At 42.0% G+C, this 22,880-nt stretch overlaps 1 protein-coding gene across 1 annotated transcript in view; it reads right to left on the reverse strand.

The window, feature by feature from the left end:
• Positions 1-6,000: 6,000 nt before the first annotated feature.
• Positions 6,001-22,880, reverse strand: part of Htr2a (5-hydroxytryptamine receptor 2A) — a 61,919-nt gene continuing 45,039 nt past the window's right edge. Inside the window, exon 3 of the mRNA XM_028877656.1 lies at positions 6,001-7,887. Within this exon, the coding sequence (XP_028733489.1) occupies positions 6,950-7,887 (938 nt within the window). The 3' untranslated portion in view covers positions 6,001-6,949. The remainder of the gene's footprint in view (positions 7,888-22,880) is intronic.

Genomic DNA, 22,880 nt, shown 5'->3' on the forward strand with positions numbered 1-22,880 from the left:
TGGTACAGTTCGGTGGCATAAAGCTTGCCTAACAGTGTAAGACCCTAGACTGAATCCTTTGTTTCATAATAATGAAAACAAATAAGCAAACAAAATCTTTTTTTTAATTTAATTTTATTTTATTTTACAATATAATTTAGCTCTACATATCAGCCACGGATTCCCCTGTTCTCCCCCCTCCCGCCTCCCTCCCCTTCCCCCCACCCCACCCCCCATTCCCACCTCCTCCAGGGCAAAGCCTCCCCCGAGGACTGAGATCAACCTGGTAGACTCAGTCCAGGCAGGTCCAGTCCCCTCTTCCCAGGCTGAGCCAAGTGTCTCTGCATAAGCCCCAGGTTTCAAACAGCCAACTCATGCACTGAGCACAGGACCGACCCACTGCCTGGATCCCTCCCAAACAGATCAAGCCAATCAACTGTCCCACCTATTCAGAGGCCCTGATCCAGTTGGGGACCCCTCAGCCATTGGTTCATAGTTCATGTGTTTCCATTCGTTTGGCTATTTGTCCCTGTGCTTTATCCAACCTTGGTTTCAACAATTCTCGCTCATATAAACCCTCCTCTTTCTCACTAATTAGACTCCTGGAGCTCCACCTGGGGCCTAGCCGTGGAACTCTGCATCCAGTTCCCTCAGTCATTGGATGGGGTTTCTAGCACGACAATTAGGGTGTTTGGCCATCCCATCACCAGAGTAGGTCAGTTTGGGCTGTCTCTCGACCATTGCCAGCGCTCTATTGTGGTGGTATCTTTGTGGATTTCTGTGGGCCTCTCTAGCACTTTGCTTCTTCCTATTCTCCTGTGGCCTTCATTTACCACGGTCTCCTATTCCATGTTCTCCCTCTCTGTTCTTGATCCAGCTGGGATCTCCCACTCCCCCAAGCTCTCTTTCCCTAGACCCTCGCCCTTCATTACCCCCACTCATGTCCAGGCTGTTCATGTAGATCTCATCCATTTCTCTGTCACTGGGTGATCCCTGTGTCTTTCTTGGGGTCCTGGCAAACAAAATCTTAAAGCAAGCAAAACCCATTGCTAACATTTCTAGTGTGTTGCGGGTTGTCAGGGATAGCTTCAGTTATGATCTGATGTAGCTATCTCTGTCAGTCAGCCAGGCAGGGCCCTGCAGGTCCATTCTAGAGACTCCACAGTGAAGTGCATGGTGATAAGGTCATGGAGACTATTGGGATCCAGCTCCTCGATAGTCCTCTCCCAGGGTCCAGGAAGAATCTACAACCAACTGATAATCTAATCTTTGATGATATTAAATGAATCTACGTACATGAAACTCTTAGTTCATTCACTTTATTCTTCTGAGTCAGTTCTCTCTCTACACAGCTGCTGTGGGATGTTCTGTATGTCAAATGTGTTGCTCTGATTCGTTAATAAATAAAACACTGATTGGCCAGTAAGCCAGGCAGGAAGTATAGGCCGGACAAGCAGAGAAGAGAATTCTGGAAAGTGGACGGCTAAGGCAGAGAGACACTGCCAGCCACCGCCATGACAAGGGAGATGTAAGGTACTGGTAAGCCACGAGTCATGTGGCAAAGTATAGATTTATAGAAATGGGTTAATTTAAGATAGAAGAACTAGATAACAAGAAGCCTGCTGCGGCCATACAGTTTGTAAGTAATATAAGTCTCTATGTGTTTACTTGGTTGGATCTGAGCAGCTGCGAGACTAGCGGGTGAGAGAGATTTGTCTTGACTGTGAGCTAGGCAGGACCAGAAAAACTCTAGCTATACACAGCTTCTATTCTGCTCTCATGACTGGCTCCTTTCTTGCTAGATTTCTCACTAGATTTATCTGCTGTATCCTCTAAGTGCTATCTTATTTTCTGTCCCATCTTGGTCTTTCTACTCTGTCTAGTTCTTTCTCATCTGGCTCCTCTCCCATCTCCTTTCTCTTCTTGTTCTTCCCCATCTGGCTCTTCCTCATCTTCCATCTCGTTACTCTAGTACACTCTTCTAGCCCTCCAATCTAGTTCTCCTCCAATCCAGTTCTCTTCCAATCTAGTTCTTCCCCATCTCAGTTCGTTCCCCTGCAGTTCTTATCCATCTAGTTCTCCCATTCTCTTTTTTCTTCTCTGTCTCATCTCTGGGAATAAAATTGCCTTTTATCCCTTTGGCCTTTATTTCTCCAAGCTATCTCTGTTCCCACTGTTTCTGGCAGGGCAGGGGAAATGTGCTCAGTCACTAGGTAACTTGGCTAGGCAACTTCTGTCACAGCTAGATATACCTGTAAGTAGGAACCCTTTAATTCTGAGTTAATTGTTAAGGGTAGATCTAAAACTAGAGATAAGACTTTGGAAAGGAGAAAGTTAAGCTTAATTAGCACATCTACCTGGTCTTCTCAAACAGATAGTCTGAATGCTTAAGTTTGTTCTTAGAGAATACAGAGGTATCTCTGATAAGATATTTTCATCCGTCCAGGGATGGTCCTATCCAGATGCTGCTAATAATGATACTTACAGAAAGGCCTGAACTTAGGGATCCTGGCTGTGTTAATGTACAGATGATTACCTAAATATTCCATTAGTAGAGGGGAAATTGTGCCCAATGAATGATGGAAAAGCTACAATAACACACAAGAAATTCATAGCAGGAAATGGCTAATAATCAAAAGCCAATATCACCAAGACTCCTTGAGCCTTGGTTTGACCTCTGGAAGGCCCTTGGCTTCTTTCAGGTATTAGCATGTCATAATCAGCTGATATCCTACTTCATATTATTGTGACTTGCAGCAATAAGGATGACTCAAACTCATAACTAAGTGTATAGGAGAAGCAAAGATGGAAACTGGAGTGTTTGGGTCCTGAAAGGTACTCTTTCCACCACTTGGATGACCTTGGGAGAAGCATTTATGGATTTGAATCAGATGCCTCTGGCTTGAACTGCTACTTTTCTTGTTAGCTATGTGACTTTTGACATGTCACTAACTGAATCTTAGTTTTCTCATCTTCAAAGAGACTATTCCTACCTTTAGGATCACTGTGAAGAGCTCATTTATGTAAAATGGGTAAGACACACAGCTTAATACCTGGCATACAGTAGGTAGATGCTCAACACATGAGGTATAACAATCTGAAAAAAGAAACCACTCTCCATGTTTGTAGTTATCCCTATACTTCCTTCATTTGAATTTTTTTGGAAATAAGATATCATGTGTATCATGCAGCTCAGGCTGGCCTTGTAATCTGTAGGCATCCTCCACCCTTCAGCTTCTGCCTCCTGAGTGCTAGGGTTATGGGCATGCATCTATGAAGTCCTGCTTTGTTTCTACACTTAAAGGTGAAATGATGAATCAGGTGACTTTCTGGCCTATTTAATGATGCTGCATGTCCTTGATTAACTATGGTTCCTGTGAAGGAGTGTGTGTGTGCTTGTGCATGTATGATAGTGCACCTGTGCATGCATCTCTTGGTGGTATCGATAAGATACAAAGCATCTGTCTTCTGTATGTGACTGGAAACTGACTCATGACCATTAAGCTGAAGAAGTGAATTTTAACTTTGTGATGTGGCTGAAGCCAGAAGTCCAGGCTTTTACTTTCCAACTGTCCTTAGCTTGGAGATCTGGAAGGTTTGGGGGCAATTCCTTTTAGCAAACACAGCCATTGACTCACTGTTTTCAGTATACTTTATTTGCAATTAATCATTCATTCTTGAAATATTTTAGAATAGATTAAAATCAGTACATAAAATAAATCTCCACTGCATTTATTACATATGGCACAGAATAACACCACTTTATAAATATGTTTTATCAGTGCACAAAATGGGAGAACCCTTTTGCTAAAAGCAGCCCAGTCAGGATGATTGGACTATGGTAGCATTTCCCAAAACTGACCATGAGATGGCGATGTGGCCAAATAGATGATAAAAGCTTTAACTGAGTCTTCCTTAACTATGGCATTAAGTACCTTATATCTAGAAGAATCTATCATTCAACTTAAAGAAGAGTGAAGTTTGTTACTCTTTTAGTAGTATTGACTACACATGAATCCTTTCTTCATGGATCCATACATCATTAGATGGTCATTTTTTCCCCTGTTGTGGAGAGGACTGTATCTAAAGAGCCATAGAGGTCAGGAAGTACCCAGACTAAAGAAAGGCCTTAAGTTACCATTCAATTTAAGATTAATACAATGAACACAGACTATTGTTTTCAACACCCTGATAGAATTGTGTTAAAAATTTTCCATATAATTAAAGCAACTTCCAGTTTATTTAAAGGGTATCTCTGTTACACAGTAACCTCCTTTGGCAGTCATGGACGGTCATAGGAATATTAGAACATGAATTCACATTTAGATCAACATGATTCAAACATGCACAAGTGTATGTTTTCACCGACTTGCTCTTCTTTCATATAAATATATAAATATTGAATAAAGTGCATGGGAACATGTCTGTACATATATACAGGTACACATTTTCCTATATACACTTTAATAGATAGTTACAGAGAGAAAAACCACATACACACTGGTAATATATGTGTAGTCAAAAGACGTCTGCCAGGCAGTATTTATGTTTATTCTGATGAATTAAATTCATGGGATAGAATCTGTAATCTTTTCCTTAATGCATATTGACATGTATAGAGTTTTAAACTAAGGCAAAAACACATTAGAGCAGACTTCTTAACACTTCTATTTTTATCAGTCATTATGATCTAATCATTAAGGACTAGTTCCTTTCAAATACAACCTCAGTGCTAGTGACACACTATAAAGTCTATGTCTGAAGCAATGACCATCATTCAAAGCACCTGTAAGGACACATTTGGGAAAACCTTAAAGCATTTCCAACTTACATAATAAAGCATTGTACATTTTTAAAATTCCCAAACCTGTAACATTTCCCAAAGACTTACAGCAAAACACCTTTATATTCAATAAAAATCTTTCAGATTTTACCCTGTATCTATTGTCTGTCCCAACAGTAATGTGCGATTCACCCTTGTGCATTACAGTGTCAAGGTGGACTGTGGCTGACCTTTGTTAGTCTGCAGCAGCCATTTCTACAAAATATTATGGTAACTGATATTTGCTTTTTAGTTGGGAGCTAGTGTCTTTTAGTGTAAAATGAATGTAGTTTTAGAGGGAAGGAACAGAAATATTGCTTTAACTAGTCATGAATTGGATCCAGTATGAGGTGTTTATTTCTATATATTAGTTGAAATCCTTGATTCAATTGATATTTTCCTATTTCCTTGCCTGCTTGGCAAATGAGAAAAACTGAAAAAAAATATTAGATACAAACTCTTTTCTGAATAGGTAAGAAAGAAATTGAACTGGTTGATTCTCAAAATAAATCTGTTCATACTTTTTGACAACAACCAATTAGATTGGCTTTTTTTTTTTTTTTTTTTTTTTTTTTTTTTTTTTTGGTTTTTTGAGACAGGGTTTCTCTGTGTAGCTTTGCGCCTTTCCTGGAACTCACTTGGTAGCCCAGGCTGGCCTCGAACTCACAGAGATCCGCCTGGCTCTGCCTCCCGAGTGCTGGGATTAAAGGCGTGCGCCACCACCGCCCGGCAAGATTGGCATTTTTTAAATGCAAAGATCTTATAAATTTATTTTTATATCCTTAATCACTAAGAAACTGTTCCACTCATAAGATACAGTCAGTAGATCACCGTGGAACCAAACTAACCCATTTTAATAAATAATATAAATACATTATTTGAAAGTATCAATTTTAAAAAAGCCTATATTTATTTATTTACTTTTTGGAGACAGAATTTCATGCAGTCCACGCTGACCTCAAACTTGATAAATAGCTGAGAATGACTTTGAATTCCTGATTCTCTCACCTGCACCTCCCAAGTGCTAGAATTACAGGCATGCACCACCATGACCTGTTAACTCAGTACCGAGGAACCAAGCTAGGGAGTGCTTCCTGCATGCTAGGTGAGCACTCAATGGAGCTACATCCCCAGCCCTTTGGAAACATCACTTTTACCTGATTAAGTGTCAATAGGAAAGTCACTTGATTTTTTTTTTCTTTTTTTTTTTTTTTCAGAAATAGCCTAAGAAACTACTGCTAACAGCGAGAAACCTGAGTTTATTGTTTAGCTGTGACAGTCAACTCTACGCACAGGTCGCAGCTAAAAGGGCGCATGCGCAGTGCAGTGGTTCCATAGAGCGTGACCAAATACCTCCACGATGCTGTTTCTTTGAAGCGAGTTCTAGAACTGTATTTCGAAAAGCGAAATTATCCTTTGATAGTTCACAGAGAAGAAAAGATACGAAACAAGACCACACTGCAAATTCAGGTAAAGCCCAAGAAGTAGAAGAGAAAGCAGTGCGTCATTGAGTAACATTTAAAACCCTTCCACATCCAAGAATTAAATGACACACGCAGCAAATGCCCGCGATCTTGTGAACATTTCAAAATGGTGTCTATGAAAAGGCAAGAATGAAAAATATTGTCAAGTATTTCAATTAATTATATTAGCAATACAAATTTCATAATACTAGTTTTTATTTTCAAAATATGCGTCATGGTGAATTTTAAATGCTTTTTATTTTTTTTTAAAAAGAGGCTATTCATTATTTTCAGTATTTCTAGCTATTTTTATGTACAATAATAGGTCACCAACTCACTCCCATGCCACCCATCAACAGCATGGCAGCAAGGTTTCTATTTGATAATAGAAATTAGATTGGTTTTATGCCTCATTAAAATTGTACAATAAAGGACAATGGTTTTAAAGATCTCATTGACAATGTTAGAAGGACAATGATAAAACCAACACTCCTACCGCAAATGCTGTCAGGACGTTGTCAAGTGCACATTTTGTGACACCCTGCTCTCCATACACAGAACCCAATGAGGCATATGGACACTGTTGAGTTACTGGAGTAGTCTGATGTGTCCCAGCCTCCTTATCCCCGCCCCAACACACAAGGTAACAACTGGTTCCAGTGCAGTTATCACAGCAACCAGTCCATCACACACAGCTGACTGTTTCGTTCACGGTGTTGATATTGTCTGTACAACTCTCTTCTGAGTGCTGTTTTCCTAGTGGAACCATAGAGCAGTCATTACCGGTGGTAACCACAGAGCAGTCATTACCGGTGGTAACCACAGAGTAGTCATTACCGGTGGTAACCATAGAGCAGTCATTACCAGTTGTAACCATAGAGCAATCATCACCTGTTGTAACCACAGAGCAGTCATTACCTGTGGGCTCAGCATCTTCCTGTGAGTTCTTTTTTTGTCCTTCGGGGAGCTGACTAGACTTGTAGGCCAACGCCGGTATAGTGTTCACTAAGATTAACTGCAGCGGCTTTCTGTTTTCCTTGTACTGACACTGAATGTACCGCGAGAAGGCAGACCTATAAGTCTTATTGAACAGCGTATAGACCAGTGGATTGACAGCGGAGGAGAGGTAACCAATCCAGACAAAGACATTGAGCAGGGCTCCGATGACGTCTTCATTGCAGGACTCTTTGCAGATGACGGCCATGATGTTGGTGATGAAGAAGGGGCACCACATGACCACAAACAGAAAGAACACGATGCCCAGCACCTTGCATGCTTTTTGCTCATTGCTGATGGACTGCATCGTCCTCCGGCCTGCGTAGGAGCCCGGCTCCCTGTGGATGGACCGCTGGAAGAGCTTTTCGGATGACAGAGAACTCTGAGGGAGGAAGCTGAAGGAGGCTAATTTGGCCCGAGTGCTGAGGTCACTCACACACAAGGTGGCTTCTTTCTGAAGCGACTTGATAGTGAGGAAGTAGGTGATGACCATGATGGTTAAGGGGATGAAAAATGCGACAAAAGAACCTATGAGGACGAAGTTGTCATCCGCGAGCAGGCAGCTCCCCTCCTTAAAGACCTTTGAATCATCCTGCAATCCGAAGACTGGGATCGGCATGGATATACCTGGAAGAGATGGAAAGCGAGACACGTGATCAAGGAACTGAGGCTATGAAGGTGAGAATATCACCACATAATGCTGGCTGGCCAAAGAGTTCATACCAACTTACTTTAAGGGTTTCATATGTTACTGCAGTTTATACCGACTTACTTTAAGGGTTTAATATGTTACCACAACGAGAGTTGGGCTAATTCTTACTCATTATTTATTTATTAGCTGGAGAAAACACACACAGAGGCAAAATGAAGCAAATAAAAATGACTACCTAACACCTCCATTCAGAGATCAACAAACAAACTGCCATAGATAATTTAATGCCGTTTGTTTTAAGGACATTGTGCACGCATACCCTCACGCAGGCACGCACTGGGAAACAGAACAAGTTTCTGCTTTATCTACAATTTTGTAACTTTCCATTGTACATTATATTATCAGCATATCTTACTTACTTTGTAAAGTTACAAGCCTAATATGTTTTCTTTCTAGCAAATTAGAAAAATATAAAAAATAACAGTGACTAAAGGAAACAGTATTTATTCTCTCCACCAAGTGGCATAGGTTACATTTCTTTTGTTTATACAGTACTGTATATGTAGTTTTAGATCTTCCCTTCCCACCTAATATTCATTATAAAACTGAATTGCTTTTGCTTGTTGAGACAGGGTCTTGCACTAGGCCAGGCTGGCCTCAAACTCACATTAATCCTCTTGCTTCAGGCTCTTGAGTGTATGAACCAACATGAACCGTTTTAAAGTTTAACAGATTTTTAAACTATTTTTGAAAAATACTTTCTGTTACTAATTTCAAGCAATCCAAATGAATTTGGGTTAGTTTTAAAAAGCTTTTATCTTGGAGAAAACCCAAAAAGAACAAAGGCAAATGCTGTCCCAAGGAAATCTCATAGCTTTTACAATTGTGAACTCAATGTTGTGTCATCCAGGTCCTTACCTGGGATGTCTCTCAACCTCAGACATCACATGATTAAACATGTACACATCTTATTCTGTAGATCTAAAAGTGACACACTTTGAGAGAAATCTATGATCACATCCCGGTTTACCCCTAAAGAGAAATTTAGTATTTCCTTCACATCATAAAATATAGAATTCATGTTCGAACTTCCCATTGTTCCATAAAAGTTAGTTATTTTCATTGCAGAATGTCCATTGGGATGAATCACCCCAAACAAGGCAGCCGCAGACTTCTATTGTTAAATGTATGACTTAGGTACAGAATGCTATTGTACGTGGGAATAGGAGCTTACAGCCAGTCAGTTGCTCTGTACTTGGGTTTGGGGTATCTATCACGGTCCTCCAAGTAGATGCTCAGGCAGAGGACTCTAGCAGTGAGGAAGGATCACAGTTGGCTCTGATCATGCTAATTTCTCACCATGGTGATTGGACCCTACTTAGTGGAGGTTAGCTTGACCACCATGGGAGGTTTTGTTTCCTTTTTGGAGTTCAGGAGATCTGAAGGAGGCTGGTTAAGCCAAAGCAATCATGCTACACTTCTTATTCTGTTTTTTCTCTCTGCCACAATGGCAGGGTCAGGAGGAGGGATAAGGAGAAGAAACAATTGCACACCCCAGTTCACACACGGAGAGATGCTGCTTCCTTCCTACACTTTCCTGTATTTTCAGTTTCCTGACTTGCATGACGGAGGGCCCTGGGATTGCTTCCAGCCACTCTGTAGCCCAAGATGCTGCTCTCAGGCCAGCTCATCCCAGAGCCAGGGGCCGCTGTTTAAGCCCTGCCTTGTCATCTGACAGGAAAAAAGTTTCCTGTTGAGGAGGTGTAATACAAACGCTGAAGCAGCAGTAACAACAACCGAACAAGAGAAAAACAACCAAACTCTGCATGGTCAGAAAGGGTTTGGCTCTCCCCAAACACAGGTGTGACTATCCTACACCCTGCTGTTGGAAGGAACAGTAGCTGGAACTTAGAGTGACACTTGACAAGAACATCTGTCTGTCCCCCTCCCCTCCCCTCCCCTTCCCCCATTTCGTGTGTGTGTGTGTGTGTGTGTGTGTGTGTGTGTGTTTGTGTGTGTGTGTGTGTGTGTGTGTGAGAGAGAGAGAGAGAGAGAGAGAGAGAGAGAGAGAAGAAGGGAGAGAGAGAGAGAGAGAGAGAGAGAGAGAGAAGAGAGAGAGAGAGAGAGAGAGAGAGAGAGAGAGAGAGAGAGAGAGAGAAAGGGAGAGGAAGGGAGAGAGAGATAGAGAGAGAGAGGGGGGGAAGGGAGAGAGAGAGAGAGGAAGGGAGAGAGAAAGGGGGAGAGAGAGCTTGCCCACCATTTGGGCCCATGTGGGAGCCAAAGGCTGACATCTTCCCCAATCACTTCTTCACCTTATGTTTTGCAACAGTCTTGCACTGAACTGAGAGCTTGCCATTTCAGGCAGACTGGGTGGCCAGTGAGCCCCTAGATCTATCTGTCTCCATTCCGTCCCTCCCTCTCGCTGCCATGCCCAGACTTTTGAATGGTTGCTTAGGTCCAAAATCGGGTCCTCATGCTTTCATGGCATGCACGCTGCCCCCAAACTGTTTTCCTAGCCTGGTAAGGCTCTTTCTGAGTGCCATTTGCCCACAACTCTACAGGTTCAATGATGATATTTGTCACTTGTCTGTGCAAAGCCATCCCAATTTTCTTTCTTTTTTTGTTATTGTAGTTTCGTTTTGTTTTTGGAAAGTGAATATCAATGACATCAGGGATACTGATATTTGTCACTTGTCTGTGCAAAGCCATCCCAATTTTCTTTCTTTTTTTGTTATTGTAGTTTCGTTTTGTTTTTGGAAAGTGAATATCAATGACATCAGGGATACTTTTGTGGTAAATGCCTCTTCATTTACCGCCTGTTTGTCCCTGCCACACTGTTTAGAGCATCCTTTGAGCCACAAGTTGTGGCTGCAAAGGTACCATCCTCTGAGACCTTCTGATACCTCACCAAATTTCAGTCACTTCAGAAAACTAACCATAAAAGACAACCTGTGATTTCTAAGATCACTTTCTTTTTCTGCCAATATTTGAACTCACATCTGTGAGAGATTTTTTTTTTTTTTAGTGCTCATCCAGTCTTATTATACAGACTCCTTGCATGCTGACTAGAATGGATACACTGGACATCCATTTCAGATGGACTTAGATTTTAGTCTTGGCTAGGGCTCTGGGCTCCTGGTATGAGGCTGGTGCCAGCATGCCTTCACGGATGGAATGAGGATAAAATGGATCAAATATGCAGAGCACCAGGGTGGTGCCTGGTCTAAAGGAGATGGAAACAAATGGCAAAGCTGGCCGCAGTACTTTTCTTTGTGGAATTACTCAGAAAAAAAAAGATATCAACATTATTTTGTTCTAATCTATTGCTTAGTTTTTCTATGTTAGCCCTTTATATAACAGAGTGTGTAAACCAAGAGAAACAAAATAGTGTTTTGGCTGTTTACTATTGGCTATGTAACAATGATGTAATTATTAACTTCTGCCAGGGTCATATGAGGTCTCAATCAATTTTAATTTGGTATGGCTAGCACTGTTGATTACTTTTCTAATGTGATGGATTACAGCCATTACTGTTAGTCATGATGCATATAAACAAAATATCAACTGTCCAAAAAGGTATATGATTTTGTTATTAAACTCTTGGGTGTTCATTTTCTTGATTAATACAAAGGAAGTTCCCACCTTGAAAGCCTTTTGCCTTACTACTTATGACCTGGTAATTTATAATGAGTGGTCATTTTTAGTGAACCAGAATGTAGGCCAGCCTAAAGCACCCAATTCCTCAATCATTTAGAATTTGTTATGGTGTCTTGGGTTGGTGAGACACATAAACTATACACCCCCTGTGGGATGTTTTGATTTCTGCAGCCCTGGAAGGAAAGGGTGGTGGAACCCTTCACATGGATACAGAGATTCTCCCTCTAAATGTGTGAGATAAAGAGCTGCCTCAGGAGGACATGGTAGGAGGTCAGGGGCAGGATGGTTTTGTGCTTGGGGAGGACACCTTGATTTGGATGAGGAGCAATGCAGCTCATGGGTCTTCAAATGGCCCATTTTTTTTTCTCATGAGTAACAAAACTATCTCGATCACAGCAGTATACTATTTATTTGTAGTGTTTCTTCCTAAAACACGGTGGTCAGCATATATTTGTTAAATGCTGGTCGGAAAGTTAAAGCAATATTCTAGTAAGAGGGGAAGAAACTTTTGTTAAAGAACTAAGGCATGGAGATAGGCTTTGTGTGTACAATAAGGAATGCTGAAGCATGCTCCTACCAAGAGAAATGAAGAATGCTGGCTGATGGCCGAGAATCTGGTCACAGTCATCTCAAGTGCATTAATTTTCTGGCAGCTTTGTTTGATAATAGTGGCTTTTGGAGACCTGACATCTTCTCTCACTTGAAATTTCTGCATATTAAGCATTTTGCTTTATGAACAAACAGTCGGGAACTTGAACTATGTGACTCTGCATTTTGTTTAATAAGTTTTTTTTTTCTCGAGGAGTAGAGAACGGCAATCAAAATTCACTAAAGGTATTGGATCTTTTGTGCACATTTTTTTTTAATCCTCTACATTAACATTCAGACAGTGAAGTGAATGGGGAAACACGGACACTAAGAACACAAAGGCTTTGGAGGATGTTCTCTTTGAGCTCCATTGCTTGCTTTGCAAATAAAGTTCACATCTCTACCGAGCATCTTATCACGGGCTAAAGAATCTTAACTTTGAACTATTGGCTGCGACAGATGGGCTTTCTCTTTTAATCCTACACTTTTATCATTTAGGATCTTGTGACTAATGTTTTTTTTTTTTGTGGCAACTACTTTTCTTTAGATACAAGAAGTTTGAAGTACTAGGTAGCAAGAGTCTCATGGGACATGAGGGTTGAGGGAAGGCTTTCAGTCTATAGAGAGCAGAGATGTTAGAAACATATTTCAGGAACTTGAGGAAAGTTTTGAGTCATGGGTTTCTTTTCATTTGAACACCTGACTTTTTTTTTTTTAATTATAAGAGGATATACTGGCCGTTTGACAGAAAGCACCATAAGTCAATGCTACAGGATAATCTTCAGGGTGCAGGGAAGAGGAAACTGAAGATAGATGGAAAACTGGAACAGCACTCACCAACCTACCAGCTCCAATGCATGGTAATAGTTCAAGATATTTTACACACATGCATTCACAATACATTGACTTTTTTGACAGACTAGAAAACATTACCCAGACAACCCTAAGGGTTGATGAGAATTTTGCCATGTGGAGATGAAAGTCGACCCTGACCAGCTTACACAACTCACTTAGAATTGCACAGAAATTTAGGGACAAAAATTAAGACTTCTACCAGTCTTTTAATTTTTATGGCTGATATTTAAAAAAATTGATTTTATAGTAGTTATAATATCTTTGACTATATTAGAGCTCATTAATGTTGGTTTCAGAAAGTCCCCAATAATCCTAAAAATCTTTAGCTGGCACAGACACACATTTATATATAGTCTATGAAAAAGACAGAACTTCCATCAGATTATTTAAAAACTTTTTAGCAACAACATCATTAACTACTTCTAAATTTCACAGATGTTACATGTACAGCACACACATATATACACACATGCAGGTACATACACACTAACATACCTACTTACATACCTACACACATGTACATACATACACACATACTATACATATACTTACAATACACACAAACACACACACACACACACACACACACACACACACCCTTCTTCAACGATTCTATGAACTCTGAATCTTCACTCTTAATCCCCAAATAAGTTTCTTCTGGTGAGACATTATGCTTTTGAGGCTAGAAATTAGAAGGACAATTGAAAAGCCTCACTTGGTCTCTGCCACATGTAACAGTTGCCCTTAACTTGGGTTGCACATTAGAACCACCCAGGAAGCTTTTAAAAATGACAGTGCCTGGGCCTCATTCCAGACTGATTTACAGAGTTGGAGAACTATGAATGCCCAGACTCGGCTGTGGCACCGAAGCAATTCCATGCCAGTGCCCTCTGAGAGCTAAGTGACGAGCACGGCAGAGGCTGGCTGCCACTTGTCCCAGCAGGGCTTCTTGGTTCGGTGGCATCTGGTTCTGCTGCCCTCTCTGTTTTGTAGTGAAGGGACTGTGCTTGGAAACCCGGGGTGACCTCCCACGAAAGACAGGTAGAATTCTGACTTGGAGATGCATGTGCCGGCTGCAACTTGAACCCCTGGAAACCCAGCCAGGTGTTTCTTGTTCCAGCAAAGCTTTACTTACATTTACCAGTTTTGCCTCTTGAAAATATAAGTATCTCAATCATATCAAATAATTGAAATCATTAAATTTATTATTAAATAATTCACTTATTAACATTGTGGGGAGGGCATGTAGGCTGCATTGTGTGTGTGGTGATCGGAAGACAATTTTGTGGAGTTGGTTCCCCCCTCCCACTGTCAGTTCTGAGGACCGAGCTTAGATCTCAGGCTTAGATAACTTTGCTTTGCTCTTGAAACCACAAATAAGAAAGGAACTTTGGGTGATGGCTATGTAAATTAACCTGGTTTAATTATCCTGTATCATATACATGAATCAAAACTCACATTATACCTCATATATGTATACAGTTACATTAATAATAAACTCAAGTATACTGTTTCTTTTTAAATAAGCATGTAGTGGTACATGTTATCCAACAGTACCAAGTGTCCTGTTCTCAATTGAGTATTTAGCAATATGCTCATAAGCAACGATTTATTTTGACAAAGATCATGCCTGGTCCATATTATTGAATCCCATCTTTTATTATAGTTTCCTTGAATTTCTACTGGGGACAGGTTTTTTGAATAAATTTTGCATGAGTTATATCTCATTTTGGCTACTTCAGTCTGCAAGGTTATGTGTAGAAACAGTCCTGGTGTCTGGAAAGCTAAGGTGTGGCAGCTGTGTGTCCACACAACCCAGGACTGATGGAAGTCAACTGTACCTGTGGGTTAACAAACTGGATCAACCATACTGCACTCTAGAGAACCCACAATGTTTCTAATGCTCAAGCAATTACCAATCACCCAGGTCACCCTAGAAGGCCTTTGCAATTTGGTCTTTGTGTAATTCACAATTCTTAAATTTTCACCTAATCGTGTAGTCTTCTCTCTCTGGCTCTTCTTTATTATGTCTGGAGCTATTCAGAGCAGCATTGCACCTGGTTTACCTTTTCAGTTAGTTGCATAGTGATTTGAGTTGTTCCTAAGACCCCCCTCCTTTCACATGCATCTCCCCCCAGTGAATTAGTTGATAGAACACAGTGTCCTATTGTAAGAGGTGTTTCTTTGCGTGGTGGCACACAACTTTAATCCCAGTACTCGGGAGGCAGAGCCAGGTGGATCTCTGTGAGTTCAAGGCCAGCCTGGTCTACAGCGTGAGAGTCAGGAAAGGCATCAAAACTACACAGAGAAACCCTGTCTTGAAAAACAAGAGCAAAAACAAACAAAAAAAGAGGTGTTTCTTCTTGTGTACCTAGAATATGTTGGAGGGTTGGCTTTAACCCAAATTCAATTGGCATCAGATAAGGGTGGGTCCATGTGGACCTCAGCTGTCATGAAAGAGAAGTCATAAGGGATAGCGTAGTGGTGCTAGTCTGAGAGTAACATGATAAATATATCCTGGTATGTTCTTAAAAGTCTAGCATCAAGGGGCACTGTAAGTAGTAACTGGAGTAAACAGAGACTCCCATCTCACTACTCCTCTGGACCAATTCTGATGCTATCTACTTCTCCAAATGCTTTACAAATGACCTTTTGTGCTTCCAGGATTTCTATTAAGCAAGGGCTTGGGTAAGGCAGTAGGTTGGGCATCTGGGGGTAGGAAACCTGTTCCTCATGGCTACATTTGCACGGAAAGCAGACTTTTTATTTTGTAAAATTATCACATATGGTACCGGGCTGCAGATGGGGACAGTATTCTCAAACTGCCTCTATTTCTTTCCAGACATTTCTCAAGGCATATCCCTTGTGGCAACTTTCCAAAAATCATTTTCCTCTCTCCCATAAGATCTCTTTCCTAACTGTATTCATCGTTGACTCCCTAATCATTTACATGGTGCTTCCAACACCTTAGCATTTTTTTTTTCTTTAGAGGTTTCATTCCACTCATGGGATGGTGGTCTCATGAGTAGCAGAGATGGTTTTTCTTTAAAAATTATTATAAGTTCAGACCTCAGGAAAATGTTGATGTGGGTGGGGAGCAAGCATAAGAAGGGAGAGGGGACGGGTTGGGAATCACAACACATTTTATAGACATATCTTGGAATTGCTGAATAATTTCATAGTGTTTCCCCTCAGTTTTGCTGGGGAAACACAGTAATGAGGTTTTAACTAGCCACAAAAGGCAGAAGAAAGGAAAATGGACATCTCTGTGAGACAGAAGAGCTGCCCACAGAATGAGGCAGCACAGAGCAGACTACTTGGACAGGTAGAACCACTGGGGGTGGCGGAGATGGGTGTCAGCAGTGCCGTGTGAAAATCAAGGATTCACTTTAATTCTTTTCCACTCTGATTCCTGGGCCAGGACCTGGCCCATTATTTTCCTTAAAGCTCTTTCTCAGGAAAATTGATTATTGGGAAACTAGAGAATCGTATAGTGGAGAAAGACAGAATTTAAAAGCCTGAAGTTTGTTTCCTGACTGTTCCTCACTAGCTGAGTGACCTTAGGTTGTGGAATTTTAATGATTCCACTTGTAAGGTAAGGGATGCTAAAGAGGGGGCAAGAGAGAGAGAGATCCGCCCTAATCATCATGCGGGGCTGTAATGAGGAAATAGTGATACACTGGCTCAGAATTATTTTGTAAACTTCTAAGATTTATTTAAATAAAGCAATTACAATTCACTTCACGCAGGGTGGGATTTTGTAGGTAATACAAAGGGCGTATGAGAAGCTCCAGGAAGCCTGGGATCTCCTAGGGAAAATGACCTGTGCATACATGATTTATTAAGGAGGCAGTACAGGGGGAAATGAGATCAAGAGGCAAAACAGAATGACGGTAGAGTGTGATGCTCATAGTGAGTTCCCGTTTCTACATGGAGAGTCACGTAGGAGACAGCTGCTGAGCTGGCCCTGTGGCTAAATAACATCCGGATGGCCTTCTGGACCAAAGGTAGCATCCAGGAGGTGGTTGGTCTGTGTGCACCGTGGTTGAGGAACACCTGGCCTTGTGCATGCCAGGAGGCAAGCACCTGGCCATGTGTTATTCTGGCATAGGTGTGCCTGGCCTCACTGTGGGCTAAGGCCAGCTCCAGATTATTGTGCAACTGCAGTCTCAGATGCAAGCACACTTATTTCCTTTGTCTTGTTCTGTTTCCTTTTTTGTGCTGGAGTCAAACGCAAAGTTCTACCTATGCTCATCAAGGACGTCCCCACTGAGCTACAAACTAAGTTCCACACTCATGTCTTGTTTCTTATTATAGACACTGAGTAGGTCCTCCATCTGGATCAGCAATCCGTTTTGGTCATTTACCCAAATCAAATATTTAATTAAATCTCCACTGAATGAGGTACTTAGGAATGCAAGAGAAAGAAGGGGCTTTACTACAGATTCCTTTATAATCCGAGACCTTTCGTGGTCATCAATCCCAAAGAAGACTGGGGGGCGGGGCGGGGAAGCAAGCAGAACCAGGGTAACCACCAGCATCCCACCCATAAGAAAATGATGCATTCAGGGAAATCTGCATTTACCTTCAACTTCGCTGTTGTTGTTGTTGAAGGATACTCCAATGTATACTAGCAGTTCTGGAGCATTCGGTCTCAAGACTTGTTTACACATTTGAAAGTCATTCAAGAATCCAGAAAGTGCCGGGCATTGGTGGCGCACGTTAATCCAGCACTGCGGATCTCTGTGAGTTCGAGGCCAAAGTGAGCTCCAGAAATGCAAAGCTACACAGAGAAACCCTGTCTCGAAAAACCAAAAAAAAAAAAAAAAAAAAAAAAAGAATCCAGAAAGCTTTTGTTTCGGGGACCCTTAAGTATCAATTGTTCCAGAAATTCAAAAGAGCACTTTAAAAGCAATCATTAATTGATTCATTTAATAATAAATTATCATATATTCACATGAGTAGCGTATTTTAAACAAAAAAGCCCCCGTACTTGCCCCAAACAAGTGTGAAGTGGTGCTGTTTGGTAAGTGACAGTCCCTTCACCGTCTCGTTTCATAGAAGATGGTGGATTTGGCTTCAGTCTTTGTGTGATCACAAATCCTGGTGACTGGAAACTGCACCCTGCCCTCATAAGAGGATGAGAGGAAGGAGGCAAATGCCATTTTGAAAATAACATTGACCCCTTTGGACTTCCTGCGAGAATCCCCGGGATTCCCAAAGACCTACACAGCACACTTAAAGCCACCTGTGTAAGAGAGAAAAGCAATTAGCTTGTGTTAGAAAAGCCCGGTTTGGCTCCCCTGTTATTTGAAGCAAGTCTGTTTACTTCTCTGAGTTTCCTCTGAAAAATGAGGATTTTCCAGAAATGTCCCTTGAAAGGTTTGTCATCGGGAATAGAAATGAGACTCGCTGTACTGTTAGTGGCCATCTCTAACAGCTGGCAAAGAGAAGAATGCTCCACAGCCTCTTTTAATGCTCGGAGTTCTTCATTCTGTCTGAAATCCCTGCTGGAGCCCAAGCCTCCAGCCACCCTTGTATGGTTCTAACAGAATGCTGCCAACCTTACAGCTTTGGAGGTGTGTGCATGACTTAATTTCTTTGCATAAACATTTCTATTAGCATTAAATCATTAACTCCCAAGGTAGGGACCCTTCAGAGCAAGACTGTGTCCTAGGATGGCCTGTAACAGAAGTGCTGGACATGACCTCTGGAGTGGGAACCATGGAGTCGCCCACTAACACTGAATAATGGCTGTAAATGCCAAAAAATGAACATGACTTAAGAAAACACATGAGGATTCAGATTCACAGAGCGAGGATAAAAGAGATGTCCACTGTGGCTTTCCTCTCTGGCCTTCTGATAGGTGGGATTTCTTAGTTGGCATTAGGGTTCATGGGAATTATATCAGTGACCCTCTTCCTACGGAACTCCCAATGAAAAGTCTGCATTGCCTTCTTTGTTCGTCAAGGTCCTGGCAGCTGATTCTGGCTGGTGTGGCAGAAACTGAGCTTCATAAAGTGATACTGAGCAGATCAAGGGATGTAGGAGAGGGCTGGGCTTCAGGATGAAACCTCAGGAGTAAAACTGTACAGCAGATGCAAGGGGTAGATGAAGAACATTCACAGCTCTTTGCCCACTTAGTGCTGATGATACTACAGAAGTGTCCCATCTGTACCTGGGCAATAGGGGCTCAGTCCCTGGCCACAGGCGCCTTAAATATGTGACCCAACCCCTGGCCACTGCTTCATCTTGTTTGTTCATTTCACTCCCTCGAAAGTCGAAGTTTGACCAGAGCATTCCTGCTGACTCCAAGCCTGGGTCCTAGGAGAAGTTGAGAATTAGAGTTGTGAGAAGTTTTGGAGTCTCAAGAACCTCTTCTAAATATTGAAATCATGGTGAGAACAGCCACAGCTCTGGAGTGCAGTGGCCGGCACCCACTTGACTCAACACCGAGTACGATATGCTGCTGTGGAATATTACTTTAACTGTGTAAAGGTGTGCTGCATTTGTTTGTGCTGCCTTTGTTTAATGATGGAAGGATGTGTTGCTGTTTCATCTTGCCTGCCTAAGGCACCTGATTGGTCTAATTAAAAAAAAACAAAAACTGAATGGCCAGTAGCTAGGCAGGAGAGGGATAGGTGAGGCTGGTGGGCAGAGAGAAGAAATGGGAGGAGAAATCTAGGCTCGAGAGATAAGAAGAAGAGAATGAGGGAGAAAGAGAGGGACATGCCCAGGGTCAGAAGCCAGGCACAAGAAGCAGTGAAATTAAGACACACAGAAGGAAAGAAAGGTTAAAAAGCTCGGAGTCTAAATGTAGATGAGGAGAAACAGAAAGTTAAAGAAAAAAAAAGGTAGCCAGAAACTAGCCTAAGCTAGGCCTAGCATTCATAACTAATAAGTGTCAGTATCATGATTTGGGAGCTGGTTGGTGGCCTTAAAAAAGAAAAAGAAAAAAAAAAAAGCCCAGTACAATATGCAGCTGTTGTAGCAGCCTATTTCAGAGGTGCTGATGCTGTTTTTCCTACCCTGTTTCCCACTTCTCTTGGATTTTACTCTCTTTTTCTGTGACCTTTGCAGTTAGCGTAGGGTCAAGCATTTAATAGTTTAAAAAAATAGATGAGCCAGGCTGTGGTGGCACACACATTTAATCCCAGCACTCAGGAGGCAGAGGCAGGTGGATCTCTGTGAGTTCAAGGACAGCCTGGGCTACAGAGTGAGTTCCAAGAAAGGCTCCAAAGCTACACAGAGAAACCCTGTCTCACAAAAAAAGAAAAAGAAAGAAAGAAATAAGACTAGCAAGATGGCACAGTTGGTAAAGTGCCTACCATACAAACACAAGGGCCCGAGTTAAGACCCTCAGAGTCTGTGTAAAAACCAGCCACCGTGGCACACATCTGTAACCCCAGAACTCCAAGGTGAGGCAGAGATGGGAAGACCCTTGGCACTTGTTGGCCAGCCAGCCTAGCTGAATCAATGAAGTCCAGGTTTCAGCGAGACACTCTGGTGGAGCTGGGGAGATGGCTGAGTGGGTAAGAGCATTTTCTGGATGAAGACTTCAGTTCAAATCCCCGGTCCTCACCTGAGAAGCTTGGCCATGCATGGCTGAAACGCTGGCATAATATTGAGGATGGGGACAAGAGGATCACTGGAGCTTTCTGGACACCAGCCAAGCTTCAGGCTCAACGAGAGACCTTGTCTCCAAAGAGTAAGGTGAAGAGTGACAAAGCAATATGTCCAAGGTCCTCCTCTGACTTCCCCACATTCCTATGGCATGCATACTTGGACACGCACGCACGCACAGGATCAAAGAGAACATTTGACATTGACCTCTGGCCTCCACAGGCATGTACACACACACTTACAGCACTTGTATATTCATGCATGTACACATACAAGAACACACACACACACACACACACACACACACACACACACACACTCTCACATTAGTCAATCTGGAAACACAAATCACTCACTGACAGCTGTGAACTCAAGTGCTTATGGAGCCAGTGTTTATAACTCAGTAACATATGTGAGTTATGAGGTAGGGTGGAAGATGTTTGGGAGACTGATATAAATGATAATAGCTGTGTCCAATAATATCTGTGTTCAATGAAAAGGAAAACTGAGACACATTGTACAAGCAAAACAAAATGTATCTGTGGGCTAGAGACACTTTTCCATTTTGTTATTAGCTTGGCAAGCTTAGAGCTTTAGAGAATTTCTCTTGAGTTCTTTTTAGTTCACATCCCTCATGGGCTTTTCACCTTGGCCTTACTCTTGGGGCCATTGTCCCTGTACAGATAAAATGACACCATTTCTACCACAAGGCTCAAAGTAACCTTTTATTTGGTTCTTAAATCCTGAGATCTGCTGGGCTTGTTCTCGGCTTCATTTCAGATTCATACCCTTTGGCTCAGAAAACACCACTTTTACACAGATAGGTGAGGTCTCAATTTAACAGCACCTCTAGGCACTATTCGAGGGTGCGAAAACTCTAACTAGCAACTTCATTTTCTAACCACAGCTACACTTCAGTTTCCTACTGTCTTAGCTGTGCTTGAGCTCCTAGAATTCTGGAAGCGTCTCTATGGTTTCGTCTTTCAACACCTGTCTAGTTGGTTCAGACCCTCACGTCCAGCTCAGGGAGGCTCAGGATGAAGAACTCAGTCCTGCTTTCTCTCAAGTTGTATTTGCTGTGAGTTAAGCAACATGAGAGCTGCTGGGCAGTGAGGAGTTTACCACTTTTGTCTTCTGCAAAGTTACATGGACCCTGACATGTTTGCTCAGGGATTTGTAGGGAGAATTATTTATTCCTGTATCTGAGAAACATTTCTGGGCCCTGATCCCTTCTTTGCATTTGCTCTATCTTCTCCATTCTAAGAATGCCTTTAGGTTTGCAGAAAGAGGCCCTCACCTCAAGTTGAAAAGAAGCCTTGATGGAATGTATGTGGTTGTTACCAAGAAGATCGTATAAAGCCTTCTTGTGAGCTCCAGTAGAGCTTAATAAGGGCCACCCCATGAAGCAGCTTTCCTGTATATTCACTGCTTTGTGCAAATATACACTCAAAGGCAGCAAGGAGAAATGACCCACCAGGTGCCAGGCTCAGCACAGGTATTCTACCCCACCAGGAAGTGATGGGCAGCAGGCGTTCTTCTCACTTTATGAAGAAAACACAGATGCCAAGACAGTCTACAGTTTGCTGCCAGCCTTGGAGCTAACAAATGAATGAGTTAGGACAGGAGGCTAGGCCTGAATTGTTTTCTTCCATAACTCAAATGTTGAAGGACTTTGGCCTGGTGGATGACTGTTAGTCTTGTCTGGTTTAACCAGTCTCTTGTGTTTATAGGCCAATTGGAAGGAGTTTTCATAGATCCCTTGACAGTGTGAGGTTGATTAGCATTTTCATGACTCTCATTTGGAAGCTGGTGCTTCTGGGCTCTGAGGATTAAGTGCATTCACTTGTGGGAGCATTGAGATGCATATGGAAATTATTCTGTATCTCAGATTACTTAAACAAGGGCAAAGAATTGGAAAGAAGAGTTAGAAAATAGAAACAACAACAACAACAACAAAAACCCCTCCACCCCGAGGGCAGGGCATTTTTACAATCAGTAAAACACAAGTACGAGCTGCCTGCTTGACCTCTCAACTTGGCATCTCGCTAATGGGCATCCCGACCTTTGCCCAGCCAAAGTGGGGCTATGGGCTGCATTCCATCCCCTCTGCCCCTCAGCCCAGGAAATGGCACTGCTGTGTGTGAATACTCAGCTCAAGATCTTCGGAGAAACGTTTTCATTATGCTTCCTCTGAGCATCCCAATGATGCTAGGAACCTGTAGTGCATTTAATGACCAAATCTCTC

Source organism: Peromyscus leucopus, chromosome 9 (genome assembly GCF_004664715.2).
Source record: "Peromyscus leucopus breed LL Stock chromosome 9, UCI_PerLeu_2.1, whole genome shotgun sequence".
Lineage (NCBI taxonomy): Eukaryota > Metazoa > Chordata > Mammalia > Rodentia > Cricetidae > Peromyscus > Peromyscus leucopus.